The sequence below is a fragment of the Cebus imitator genome, unplaced genomic scaffold (genome assembly GCF_001604975.1).
Source record: "Cebus imitator isolate Cc_AM_T3 unplaced genomic scaffold, Cebus_imitator-1.0 Scaffold425, whole genome shotgun sequence".
Lineage (NCBI taxonomy): Eukaryota > Metazoa > Chordata > Mammalia > Primates > Cebidae > Cebus > Cebus imitator.
The window spans coordinates 1381464-1396170 of NW_016107740.1; the positions used below are offsets into that span (position 1 = coordinate 1381464).

The 14707-nt window shown below is 43.6% G+C and overlaps 1 protein-coding gene across 5 annotated transcripts in view; it reads left to right on the plus strand.

Moving 5' to 3' along the window:
* Window positions 1-14707, plus strand: part of RBM47 (RNA binding motif protein 47) — a 210409-nt gene that overhangs the window by 185998 nt on the left and 9704 nt on the right. For 4 of the 5 annotated variants that reach the window (XM_017509877.2, XM_037731848.1, XM_037731849.1 and 1 more), the window contains 3 exons: window positions 8389-9542; window positions 10589-10795; window positions 14206-14420. In XM_017509877.2, the coding sequence (XP_017365366.1) occupies window positions 8420-9542; window positions 10589-10795; window positions 14206-14420 (1545 nt within the window). In that variant the 5' untranslated portion in view covers window positions 8389-8419. The remainder of the gene's footprint in view (window positions 1-8388; window positions 9543-10588; window positions 10796-14205; window positions 14421-14707) is intronic. The other variant, XM_037731850.1, reaches the window with a different exon arrangement.

Here is a 14707-nt window from a genome sequence, read left to right on the forward strand (position 1 = left end):
CTGTCACCCAGGCTGGAGTACAGTGGTGCGATCATAGCTTACTGCAGCCTTGACTTCCCAGGCTCAAGCCATCTTCCCACCTCAGCCTCCCAAATAGCTGGGACCACAGGTGTTACACCACCACACCTGGCTAATTTTTTATTTTTGTAGAGATGAGGTCTCATTATGTTGCCCAGGCTAGTCTCAAGCTCCTGAGCTCAAGCAGTTCTCCTGCCTCAGCGTCCCAAAGTGTTAGGATTAAGGGTGTGAGTCACCACGCTCAGCCTTAAGTTCAATATTCTAGTGCTAACATTCCTTGATCACTTAGTGCTAGGTTCCGCACTAAGAACTTTACACAAATCATTTTATTCAATTCTCATCACAGCCCTATGATGAAAATCAGACTCCCATGGTTCACACACCAGCCCTTATGCTCATTAACTAAGAGTCTACTTAGCCTCTCTGTGCATCAGTTTCCCTGTCTGTAGGGTGGAGACCCTAGTATTATCCCAGATAGACATTGTGAGGATTGGAGTGAGTTAATACAGACAATGAGCATAGCACTCTGCCTGTCACATAATAGGCATTCAATAAACATTAGTTAATACAGTCATCATTTTAGTGATGAGAATATAGAGTCTTAATGGTATTAAATGGCTTTTCTCAAGGTTCACAGCTAGAAGTGGAGGAACTAAGATTTGGACTTAGGACTCTCTGACTCTAATGACTTGCATTTATTCAACATGCTGTGAAGCCTAAATCAGAAGGCCCAGCCCCTTTTAAATCTAATGGATGAAATTGGGGAATTCTGTGTTATTTATCTAGATATTTTGATTTGCTCACAGATAAGTTTCTGCTTCTGAAGTGTGCTTATTATTCATAAGCAAGAATCTCAACATTCAGGATACAGTATTTCACACCAGTCCCCAGACACCCCTGATATATTTAAAAGCAAAATTCTGATATATATGGGCTTTTAACTTATGGAACTATGGCCTTATCAGAAACAATTGTTAACAATGTTGAGGTGTACAACTCTTTTGAAGCAGGCTCTGGTCAGTAACCATGAGTACAAAATGCCTTAATTCTCAACTATTTGGCATTTGAAGCATAATTCAGTTAACTGAGTTCAGCTAACTCGGAAATCAGTACCACAAGGACAAGGTCAGCCATAGCTAGTACAGTTCCTGGTACATGGCAGGTGGTACATGGCAGCTGAATAAATGAGTGAATGAAAACAAACCCTCTTGTATCTCTTTTGAAATTTTAAGAAATTTTCACTTGTACATAAGTGTCAGGACTGAGCCAACAACCTTCATCAGACATTTTCTTCTTCCAGGTCTCATAAATTTGGCCATGGCAGTTAAATGAAAAACAGCTTGGAAGAGGGATAAAAGGCAGCTAAACAAACAACTGTCTTTAAAATATGTTCGAATTTAAGGCTGGGCACAGTGGCTCATACCTGTAATTCCAGCACTTTGGGAGGTGGGCAGATCACTTGAGGTCAAGAGTTCGAGACCAGCCTGGCCAACGTGGTCTCTACTAAAAATACAAAAATTAGCTGGGCATGGTGGTGTGCGCCTGTAATCCCAGCTATTCAGGAGGCTATGCAGATGAATCACTTGAATCCTGGAGGTAGAGATTGCATTGAGCCAAAATTGCACCACTGCACTCCAGCCTGGACAACAGAGTGAGACTCCGTCTGACAAAAAAAGTTAGAATTTAAAAATTGGTCCTGAAATTAAGTTATCATTCAGAATAGGAAGCCTGTTATACTTATCAAGCAGAATCTATGTGACTTAGCCTCAAGGATGTGATTTCCACATTCCTAGACCAGGGGTCAACAGAGCTGGAGAGTAAATACCTTACTTAGCCTTTATGGGCCACACTGTCTGGGTCTCAGCTATTTCACCTCGCCATTGTAGTACAAAAGCAGCCATACATTATCTTTTTTTTTTTTTTTTAAGGATAGGTTGTGTTCCAATAAAACTTTATTTATAAAAACAGCAGGCCATATTTGGCCCACAGCCATAGCTTGCCAATGCTGGTCTAATGCATGTATAATTACAATAAGTTAAGCATTTCATTACATCTTTGAGAGAAGGGTCATATTAGCTGTATAGCTTCCTTTTTCAAGGTAACTTGAAAATCTTTTGCTTTTTGTTATTGTTGTCTTTGAGACAGGGTCTCACTCTGTCACCTAGGCTAGAGTGCAGTGGCACAGTCATGGCTCACTACAACCTCAACTTCCTGAGCTCAAGTGATTCTCCCACTTCAGCATCCTGACTAGCTGGAACTACAGGCACATGCCACCATGCCCAGCTAATTTTTGTACTTTTTGTAAAGACGGGGTTTTACCATGGTCTCAAGCTCCTGAGCTTAAGCAGTCTTCCCCACTCAGCCTCCCAAAGTGCTAGAATTACAGGCACAAACCACTGCACCCAGTTTTATTTATCTTTTAATACATCTAAGCATTTGGAATCTGAATTCATTGAGTAGCACATCATATAATTTATGTAACTATGGTATATTAAACACGATGATAAGGAGAATAAAATTTGTAGGCCATAAGATTTTCTTGAATGTGTTGACTTGAGTCAGTGTACCCTTTTTTTTTCTTTTTTTTTTTTTTTTGAGACAGAGTCTTGCTCTGTCACCCAGACTGGAGTGCAGTGGCATGATTTCGGCTCACTGCAACTTCTGCCTCCTGGGTTCAAACGATTCTCCTGCCTCAGCCTCCCCAAGTACCCAACTAACTAGGATTACAGACATGTGCCACCATGCCCGGCTAATTTTTGTATTTTTAGTAGAGCTGGGGTTTCACCATGTTGGTCAAGCTGGTCTCAAACTCCTGACCGCATGAGCCACTGTACCTGGCCTCAGTGTACCATTTTTTAATGGCCTGTAATGAAATCCTAATTTTACTGACTCTAATATTTGTATTTTTTGCATCTCTGAACCTTCTTGGTTTTTTTAAGATTTTTTTTTTTTTTTCTGTGGTGAATCATACATAACATGTCACCATTTTTCAGTGTATGGTTCAGTGGCATGAAGTATTTTCACACTGTTGTGCTGCCGTCACCACCATCCATCTCCAGAACTTTGTCATCCCTAATTAAAACACTCACATCCATTAAGCACTAATTCCCCACTCCTCCCTTTCCCTGGCCCATGGTAACCACTAGTCTACTTTCTATCTATGAATTTGACCCCTCTAGGTACCTTATATAAGTGGAATCATATAATATTTATCCTTTCGTGTCTGGCTTATTTCACTATTAGCATAATGTCTTCAAGGTTCTTCCATATTGTAGCGTGTGTCAGAATTTCATTCAAGGCTGAATAAGCTGGGCACGGTGGCTCACACCTGTAATCCCAGCACTTTGGGAGGCCAAGGTGGACGGATCACCTGAGGTCAGGAGTTCAAGACCAGCCTGGCCAACATGGTAAAACCCCATCTGTACTGAAAATACAAAAATTAGCCGGGTGTGGTGGTGTGTGCCTGTAGTCCCAGCTACTTGGGAGGCTGAGGTGGGAGAATTGTTTGAATCTGGGAGGTGGAGGTTTCAGTGAGTAGAGATTACACCATTGCACTCCAGGCTCAGGAACAGATTGAGACTCTGTCTACAAAAAAAAAAGAAAGAAAAAAAGGTTGAATAATACTGCATTGTATATGCATACCACATTCTGTTTATAATAATCCATTGATCAACATTTGGGTTACTTCCATCTGTTGACAATTGTAAACACTGTTGCTGTGAACATCATTATACAAGTATCTATTTGAGTCTTTTGGGTGTATACCTAGAAATGGAACTAATGGATCAAATGGTAATTTTTTTAAAAATTATTTTTTCTTTCTTTTTTTATTTTTCTATTTATTTATTTTTGAGACGGAGTCTCGCTCTGTTGCCCAGGCTGGAGTAAAGTGGTGTGATCTCGGCTCACTGCAACCTCTGCCTCCCAGGTTCAAGTGATTCTCCTGCCTCAGCCTCCCAAGTAGCTGGAACTACAGGCATGTGCCACCATGACCAGCTAATTTTTTTATTTTTCATAGAGACAGGGTTTCACCATGTTGGCCAGGATGGTCTTGATCTCTTGACCTTGTGATCCGCCCACCTCGGCCTCCCAAAGTGCTGGGATTACAGGTGTGAGCCACCGCGCCCTCAAATGGTAATTCTATGTTTAATTTTTTGAGGAACCATCATACTGTTTTTCACAGTGGCTATACCATTTTATATTCCCATCAACACTGCATGAGGGTTTCAATTTCTCACGTCCTTGCCAATGCTTATTTCCTGGTTTTGGTTGTTGTTTTTATAATAACCATCCTAATGAGTGTGAAGTAGTATCTCATTGTAGTTCTCACGTGTTTTTATGCCATACTTGTAGTTGATGTAACAGACACAGCAGATTTGGATATTATGTTAATCAATGTCTGGCTCAAATTATATATATATGTATATGCATATATGTATGCACTGATTCTTCTCTAAAATTACAACATGTTTTATAAGAGCATGTGAACAATAAGATATATAATACAAACAGCTCAACTTATGGCAATGGGAAAACTGAAAAAATAGACGAAAACTGAAAAATTAAACTATAATCCAAATTAGATGAACATAAAAGTGTGTTGTAATTTCCCCTACAGTTACTAAAATTGGAGTGAAAAAATCAATCTCGAAATTCCTAGTGGCCAAAGTAAAAATAAAAACAGGGTTGCTAACAGGAAAAAAAAAAAAAAAGGCTTTTCTTGGCTCATTTATGGGAGAAATAAGCTATTGATATTTTTAAATGTTTATAGATAATTATATTGCTGACACTAGCAGATTTCAGACTGAAAGCAAACAGCTTTTTTTTTAATTATTGGGGTTGGGATTGGCAATGACTCCATAGCCTGACTACTGTAAGACTGTTTCTGGGGTAGAGTAGTTTCAAAGTACACTTGGGGTGATGGGAAGGCAACTCCACCCATCTCAGCAGAGAGATAAGTTCTATTTCCTTGGACTTTAGTCAGTTAAAATTTTTTTTTTGAGACAGAATTTCGCTCTTGTTGCCCAGGTGGGAGTGCAGTGGCGCAATCTTGGCTCACTGCAACCTCTGTCTCCTGTGTTCAAGTGATTCTCATGCCTCAGTCTCCTTAGTAGCTGGGATTACATGCCCAGCTAATTTTTTGTACTGAACTCTTGACCTCAGGTGATCTGCCCGCCTCAGCTTCCCAAAGTCCTGGGATTATAGGCATGAGCCTATAATCTGCGCCCAGCCCAGTTAATGTTTTATACAATACAACAGGTAAATCTTCAATTGTCTCCTACATGTTTATATATGTACCTGTAATTTCCTGCCCATGTCACATATTATAACTACATGGGTATTTATACAAATAGTCTTCTTAAAAATATGTACTTATCCATTTGGAGAAGGGAAGGATCTTCATGTTCAAATTTGATGTTGAAATTTCTTGGTCGGGTGCGATGGCTCATGCCTGTAATCCTAGCACTTTGGGAGGCCGAGGCAGGAGGATTGCTTGAGCCCAGGAGTTTGAGACTAGCTGGGTAATGTAGTGAGACTCCATTTCTACTTTAACTGGGATCTTTTTGGATTTTTTTTTTTTTTTCCATCTTTTTTGAGCGGTGTTCCTTTTTTGTGGAGAATGGGGTCTTGCTATATTGCCCAGGCAGATCTCGAACTCCTGGGCTCAAGTAATCCTCCCACCTCTGCCTCACTAAAAGCGGGGATTACAGGCACAAGCTACTGCGCCTGGCCCTCCATCTCTATTTAAAAAAAAGAAAAAAATTGTTTTTCAACTACAGAAGCTAATGTATCATTTTCCAAGAATACTACAAAAAAAGTCATGATAACCGGAGATGTTGTCAAACCAGCTTCCCAGCACTTGAAGAGGAAAAAAAATAATTAGAAGCCACGTGTAACAGATGTTTTTTAAAGAACTGAGAATGTTTGTCTTAAAAATTATTCTAAAATTGAAAGAACTGGCCTAAGATTTTACTCCAAAGTTTGGATGAAAGATAATAACTGACATTTCTTGGGCATTTACAATATTCTAGGCATCATTCAAAGTGTTGTATATGTATTAACTCACTCCTAAATGTATTAATGAGGTTAGTACTATTATTATTATTAATGTATATATCAATAATAGTTAGTACTATTATCATTACTAGTATTAATGAGGTTAATACTATTATTATCATTCCCATTTTACAGGTAGAGAAACTGAGGTGAGGCATGGAGCGCTAACAATAGGAAGTATTAGAGTTGAGATTCACACATAAACATACGCAGACTGGCTCCAGAAACCACAGGCTTACCTGCTAAACTGTACTGCCTCTTGATATTAGAGCAAATTAACACAAAAGGACTATTTTGGCCATCTGGCAAATAAATAGCTCAGATATCTTTTGTGTTATTATAGTTTTGTTTTTTCCTTCAATGATCTAACTCACTTTTATTATCCTTCAAATTTCCCTTAATATTTTTGTATACACCTCCTAGTCCTAAATTTTAAAAAATGAATGATGCTTCAGGTTCTAATTAACTGATGAAACCTTATGCAGTCATTAAAAATGATGTTTTTACAAATATTTTTAAGAATATGGAGGAATGCTTACAAAATAAAGTCGCACCATGTAAATTAGGAAGAAAGCAGGCTTCTCCTCCCCCCACCTCCTCTAAAAAATATCTAGGAAACTGATGGGAAAGTTTCATTTTGACTATCATTGAGTAGGAGAATTAGGAATAATTTTTTATGTACTTCTCATAACTTTCTATAAAATTTAATTGAATACTTTTATAGTCCAAAAAATGAAATAGACAGACTTTTTTTTTTCTTTTTTGAGATGGGGTCTTGCTCTGTCACCCGGGCTGGAGTGCAGAGTGATGCAATCTCGGCTCTCTGCAACCTCCACCTCCGGGGTTCAAACAATTCTCCTTCCTCAGCCTCCTGAGTAGCTGGGATTACAGGCTCGTGCCAGCACGCCCAGCTAATTTTTGTGCTTTTAGTAGAGACGGGTTTCACCATGTTGGTCATGGTGAAGCTCGAACTCCTGACCTCATGATCTGCCCACTTCAGCCTCCCAAAGTGCTGGGATAACATGCGTGAGCCACCACACCTGGCCGACTTCATTTTTTAAAAGGCCAACTGGAGCCTTTCATTACAAAAGTATAGACTGCAGCTCTTCATGATAATCTTATTGCATAATTTAGAATCATTTCCACAGCCCTCAGCTATATAAGTGAAGGTGGCACAGTGCAGGCTTGCACTGTGATATGTAGCTGTTTAATTAAAATTTAAAATCTAGCTCCTCAGTCACACTAGGCCCATTCCAAGTGCTCAGTAGCCACATGTGGCAAGTGACAGCTTTTCTAGCGTCATAGAAAATTCTATTGCCCAGCACTGGTTTAGAAGAAAAAACAGGGAATCTGGAGCCAGAAAACTTGGAATCAAGCCCGCCTACGAGCCGAGGCTTGCTGTGTGAAATGGGGCAATTTACTCAACCTCTCTAAGCCTATTTCTCCATGGCCGAATTGGGACTAAGGATAATACCATTTACCATATGCAGAGGTTAAGAAGATTAAATAAGAGAATGCAAGTGACAGTTCTCTGAAAACTGTAGTGTGGTTACCAGGTAGCTGTTGCTTCCCAAGTCCCCCAGCTTGAAGTCAGCTAGCTCTTTGAGGACTGATTCCAAATCTCTGAATGCTTCACACCAATAATTTTACCTGAGTGCCACCATCAAAATCAGATTAACTAGCTCTTATTACACAGTTCCTAGACCAAGTTCGTGGCAATGTGGGCACTTCATTTCTTCCTTATAAAAAGCTTCAATACACAGCTGTCTCTATACAATAACACCTCCTAAAAATTGTCTTTAATAATTTAAAATCTTCCCTGTAAATACACTAGTGTATTTCCATTCCTACGATGAAAAAGACTGCCTTAAAAAAAGAAAAAAGCTGTGTTCACCAAAGAAATACATGGAGTTTGTAAAATTCCTTATAACAAGGAAATCAGACAGAGTTAACAGTGCAGGAATTAAGCAAAAGATCGTGAGGTTTTTACCAACAATGATAGCAGTTTCTCAAAACTTCAAACTGTCTGGTTACTGATGAAATGGAAGTACTTGCTCATTGATTTTTTTTTTCTAACTCACTTCTGGTTTTTGCTGCAAAACAACGTGACTATTTCAGAAAAGTGGAGGGCTGCTGCATTTCCAGCATGCCTCCATCCTATTTCTCATTTAAGTCACCTCCCTTGCCCCCACCCCACCCACCCCACCCCCCAACCCCGTGGCCTATGAATGCATACTTGCAAGGCTGCTAAACCCAACCCAAAGGAGGCAGGCTCCAGCAGTTCGCCACTCACGCTCCTTTCTGCTTCCCCAGGTTTCCGCCAGCTGTGGATGCCTTTGACATTATGACCGCAGAGGATTCCACCGCAGCCATGAGCAGCGACTCGGCCACAGGGTCCTCGGCCAAGGTGCCCGAGGGCGTGGCGGGCGCGCCCAACGAAGCAGCGCTGCTGGCGCTGATGGAGCGCACCGGCTACAGCATGGTGCAGGAGAACGGGCAGCGCAAGTATGGCGGCCCGCCGCCCGGCTGGGAGGGCCAGCACCCCCAGCGCGGCTGCGAGGTCTTCGTGGGCAAGATCCCGCGTGACGTTTATGAGGACGAGCTGGTGCCGGTGTTCGAGACCGTGGGCCGCATCTACGAGCTGCGTCTCATGATGGACTTCGACGGCAAGAACCGCGGCTACGCCTTCGTCATGTACTGCCACAAGCACGAGGCCAAGCGCGCCGTGCGCGAGCTCAACAACTACGAGATCCGCCCGGGCCGCCTGCTGGGCGTGTGCTGCAGCGTGGACAACTGCCGCCTCTTCATCGGCGGCATCCCCAAGATGAAGAAGCGCGAGGAGATCTTGGAGGAGATCGCCAAGGTCACCGAGGGCGTGTTGGATGTGATCGTCTACGCCAGCGCTGCCGACAAGATGAAGAACCGCGGCTTCGCCTTCGTGGAGTATGAGAGCCACCGCGCGGCCGCCATGGCGCGCCGCAAGCTCATGCCCGGCCGCATCCAGCTGTGGGGCCACCAGATCGCCGTGGACTGGGCGGAGCCCGAGATCGACGTGGACGAGGACGTGATGGAGACCGTGAAGATCCTCTACGTGCGCAACCTCATGATCGAGACCACCGAAGACACCATCAAGAAGAGCTTCGGCCAGTTCAACCCTGGCTGCGTGGAGCGCGTCAAGAAGATCCGCGACTACGCCTTCGTGCACTTCACCAGCCGCGAGGACGCCGTGCACGCCATGAACAACCTCAACGGCACCGAGCTGGAGGGCTCGTGCCTGGAGGTCACGCTAGCCAAGCCCGTGGACAAGGAGCAGTACTCGCGCTACCAGAAGGCGGCCAGGGGCGGTAGCGTGGCCGAGGCAGCCCAGCAGCCCAGTTACGTGTACTCCTGTGACCCCTACACGCTGGCCTACTACGGCTACCCCTACAACGCCCTCATCGGGCCCAACAGGGACTACTTCGTGAAAGGTTAGTGGCGGCTCTTCTCCTGGGGTGGGGGTGGGGGGCAAGAACGTTGCCTCCTAGGGAGGGGGCATCAGGGATATTGTGGCTGGCATTTGCCGAGCTGGTAGGCGCCAAGGGCCCTCTCACCCCCGTTTTGGGTTTGCATTCTGGGTCCTGTTCTTTGCTGGCACCGAAGGCCATCACTTCTGCAGCATGGATAGAAATACAGATCGTTCTGGGGTGAGCAAGCGCTGACATTCTCCCTTGCCGGGGCTCACCAGATTACCCGGGGCTAGTCCACCAATCTCTTGGTGTTTAGGTTAAAACCTGCTTGTGATATTAAATCTTGAGAATTGGTGAAGTCAGTGATTTTTAGTTTTGTTTTTTGTTATCATTAATTAGGATATAATGAAACCCGGCATTACCTGGAAAATAAGATACATAGATCCGCATCCTGTTCTCTGATTAGCTGGGTCTGTGACTTTAGTCACTTTAACCTCCCCTGGCCTGTTTTCTCAAGCATGAAATGAGGAAGGTGCACTAGCAAATCCCCTTCCAGATCTGACTTTTTATAAAAAATTTATTTAGTTATACATATATATATGTGTGTGTGTATATATATATATATATATATTTTTTTTTTTTTTTTATTGGAGACCATTAAAAAATTGTCTCGCCATATCGCCCAGGCTGGTCTCAAACACCTGGGCTCAAGCCATCCTCTTGCCTCAGCCTCCCAAAGTGCTGGGATTACAGGCGTGAGATACGGGCCCCTCCCTTTTTTTGGTGTGGGAGAGGGTAGTCTGTGAATGTTTTCCTTTACTGAAATTGCAGATACAATCCTAGGAACTCACCCTGCAGGTTTGCCCCTTGTGCTAAGCAGACATGCTTAGGATACGAATCTAGGCTGAAATAGAAAGTTGGAAGCATCTTTATCAGCCCATTAAAGAGGAAAGGTACAGCCTCCTGCAACTTAGACTGGGGCAGTTAAATGCCAAGAACTGAGAGCTGAGGTCTCCTCCAGCACCATCACATTGGTCGCTCATCATCATTTGTGTTGTTATTCCAAGCAGGCAGCATAAGAGGCCGAGGGCGAGGAGCAGCTGGCAACAGAGCCCCGGGGCCCAGGGGTTCCTACCTTGGGGGATATTCTGCTGGCCGTGGTATATATAGCCGATATCATGAAGGGAAAGGAAAGCAGCAAGAAAAAGGATATGAACTTGTGCCGAATTTGGAAATCTCTACCGTCAATCCAGTTGCCATTAAACCTGGTGCAGGTCAGTATGAACCAGATTTGAGAATGTATTCATTCAGCATAAACCCCAGCCCTTCTCTTTGAAGTAAGTCCAAGCCTTACTCAGGCTTTCACATCTACACATGGGCTCTCTTCTCCTAGGCAGCTAGAGACAAGGCAAAAAGAAAATGGCCCCCTGGACCTCCTTATCTAGAACTTCAGGGGATGGTGTGGCTTTGACCATGTTCAAATCAGACATGCCTGCAGTAAGGTTTTCAAAGGGGCATCACCAATTGTTAGGCTTTTTCTCAGCCTGTGGCTAAGTAGGTAGAGTTGGGGGGGGGAAAGAAAGGAAGAACATGGGGGTCTCTGTATCTTCTATCAGGTAAAACCTGTCTTTTCCTTACTCAGGCCTAATTCTGCCCCATCTATCTGAAGTCGGAGAGTAGACCTTATTGCCCCATTCTGAGAGTTGTTGGGAAAGGCAGAAAATTCCCCTTCAGGAGTAAGCAGCATGTCCCTTGTCATCGTCCGAGCAAACAAGAATGCTTGGGGAGAAGGAAGTGGTGACAGATTTTTGTTGTTTTGAGGCAGGGTCTCGCTGTGTCACCCAAGCTGGAGTGCAGTGGCTTGATCTCAGCTCACTGCAACCTCTGCCTCCCAGGTTAAAATGATTCTCCTGCCTCAGCCTCCCAAGTAGCTGGAGCTACAGGCGCACACCACCATGCCCGTCTAATTTTTGTATATTTAGTAGAGATGGGGTTTCACCATGTTGCCCAAGCTGGTCTTGAAATCTTGACCTCAAGTGAACCACCCACCTCAGCCTCCCAAAGTGATGGGATTACAGGCATGAGCCACCTCGCCTGGCCTTCAGCGAAAGTTTTTGCAGCTAATTCCCTGGTTTCTAATTTCCCCCACTCATTTCCTCCTCTAGCTGGATCAGTCGATTGGGAGGAGGGATGCTCAAGTATTTCGAGCCAGGGACCTTGAACTTTGCTTTCACCTCCAGGCCCCACAGACCTGTTTATCAATGTTGTTAGTGCCCATGGTCCTCTAATGTGAGGCCAGTCTTCCAATCTGAACCTGCAAAGAACATTAACTCCATATGTGAGTCTAGCATAAACTCACACAGCACCCCACACAAGCATCCAAACAGATGGAAAGTTCAGTCCATGGGTAATTGGCATGACCCTCCTCCAGACCCCCTCCTGGCTTCAGTGCGGGTAGATTGAAGAACTTTCTGTAGCCCAGCTTCTCCATTTTTCTTCTTTCCCTAGCTAAAATAGAGTCAAGGAATCTGTGCATTTGGGACATATGTACACATTGTCCTCATAGGGTTAAAAAGCATTTCCTCAATTGAACGTTCTTTTGATACATCTAGTAATGATTTTTTTTTTTTTTTTTTTTTNTTTTTGCCTGTGTAAAAATTCTGCAATTTCTGCAGTTAAGTGACTCCTTAGACTAGGTTTCCTTACAAATGTCATTGACATTGTGAGCAAAGTGAAACTGATCCTATAGCTCTATAACTTCATAAAATAGAGGCTGGATATAGGAGTTGTCACTTCTACTTATTGGGAAGGGGACTCCTGTTAGCAAGCTACCATAGCTTAAGGTTTAACAAGAGAAAAGAACTGTTAAACAATCTTTAGTCATGTAAAATTGTGTCCTGCAGCCTGAGGTAGAAATTCGTATGGGCTAATGGCCAGAACAATTCAGTTACTTCGTACAACCCCTTGTAGCTTAAACTCACAACCCTCTCTGGGCCCCATCTGTTGGCGTCTATTTCTGGTCATCCAGAAAATGAGAACATTTTATTTTAGGAGAGGCACCAGGGTGGTGGCGAAGTATCTGGGCACAAGACACATGGAAGATGTGGTTGGAAAGGCAGGTAAAAGATTTGGTTAAGGTTTTAGGTATATTTTATCAAATGGCTGCATCATTGTTTAGCTTACAATCATTTGTCTCTTTACCTTTGATCAAGTCTATCTTTATTAGAATAAATGTATCCACAGTTGGAGAAAAACCAGAAAGATTCTTTGTGTACACATTTCATATTTTTGCTTATCCTTTTAACATACACAAACACATGCACCACCACCACCACCCCACTCACACACACACACACACACACACACACACATCAGGGCTAATATCTTTTCCATTTCATCTCTTCTTACTGTAACTTGACATTCACATCCAGTAGCTGCTACCTGTTTGAATCTCTGGTTGAAATCATAATTGTGGACTTTACTCGCAGAAATTCTTTGAATTGGCAGGTCCCACTGAAAGCCAATCACTCCACTGCTTCACTACTTTGAGTGGAGATGAGGAAACTGAGGAATGTCCTATTTCTTTACCATGTGTTTTTCCTTGAATCGGTAATGTTGAAATCTGAAATACAGGGTGGGGAGGATGTACACAGGTCTGAGTTCTCAGAATGAAACTCGCAACAGCACCTGTTTCTTAAACAGTAGTGAAAGTGAATAAAAGGCAGTGGGCTGGTCATGAGTGAGGTGACAATGGGGAACAGATGGGCCCGACTCTCACAGGTAGGCCTCAAGCCTCTGATCTCACTTCTTCATCTAAGCCATTTTCCCATAGTCAGAGGCCCTGTCTTGCTCGGTAGGACATCAAGAATGAGATTCAAACTGTGATTTTTCTGTACAAATAGTAGAAAATATTGGTACAGAAGCCTAACTCCAGGGTTCTCTTGCACGACAGGCAGGGGAAGTTACCTGCCACCTCGCACCCCTGCATCTTGGGGAGCAGGCATCTGGGTACGTAGCATGTACTGAGAGAACAGCAGTGAGCAAGGAGAGGCCCGTGACCTCTAAACGTGGTTTTAAAAAGGTTCCTTAGGCCAGGCGCGGTGGCTTATGCCTGTAATCCCAGCACTTTGGGAGGCCAAGGCAGGAGGATCGCTTGAGCTCAGTAGTTCAAGACCAGCTTGCACAACGTGGTGAAACCCTGTCTCTACAACAACAACAACAACAACAACAACAACAACAAAAACTAGCTGGGCAAGGCGGCCTGCACCTGTAGTCCCAGCTACTCAGGAGGCTGAGGTGGGAAGATCACTTGAGCCCAAGAGACTAAGGCTGCAGTGAGCCTTGATTGCACCACTGCATTCCAGCCTGGGCAACAGAGTGAGACCCTGTCTCAAAAAAAAAGAGTTTTTTGGCTGGGCACGGTGGCTCATGCCTGTAATCCCAGCAGTTTGGGAGGCCGAGGCAGGTGGGTCACGAGGTCAAACGATCGAGACCATCCTGGCCAACATGGTGAAACCCCATCTCTAAAATAAATAAATAAATAAATAAATAAATAAATAAAAATTTTATTTTAAAAAAAGTTATTAAGAAAATAAAAAATAAAAAATACCTTAGAGCAAGTGATAGGCCCCCCCTCAGCGACTGAAAGTGAGTGACCTGTTTTTCCTTCTTGCTTCTCTTGCAGTAGCCATCCCTGCCATTGGGGCTCAGTATTCCATGTTTCCAGCAGCTCCAGCCCCTAAAATGATTGAAGATGGCAAAATCCACACAGTGGAGCACATGATCAGCCCCATTGCCGTGCAGCCAGACCCCGCCAGTGCTGCCGCTGCCGCCGCCGCCGCCGCTGCTGCCGCTGCAGCCACTGTCATTCCCGCTGTGTCGACGCCACCACCTTTCCAGGTAGAGTTCTCATGGCAGTCATTGTCATTTGCGTGTGAAGCCTCTCTTTCTCGTGGATTCATTTAGTATTCAGCACTGAGAATTTACTGTGTGCCTGGCTCTCTGTCACAGCTATGCGGTTGGGTGGCAGGAAGCATTTTGAATATGAATTATGACAAAAAATTTTTTAATTAATTGTACTACCCTAATAATATTATTGTAATACGGGTGGGAAGCAATATGCAAAAATGGCATGTGTCATTTTTCATACTGTCATAATATGGTACTTTTTTTTTTTTTTTTTTTTT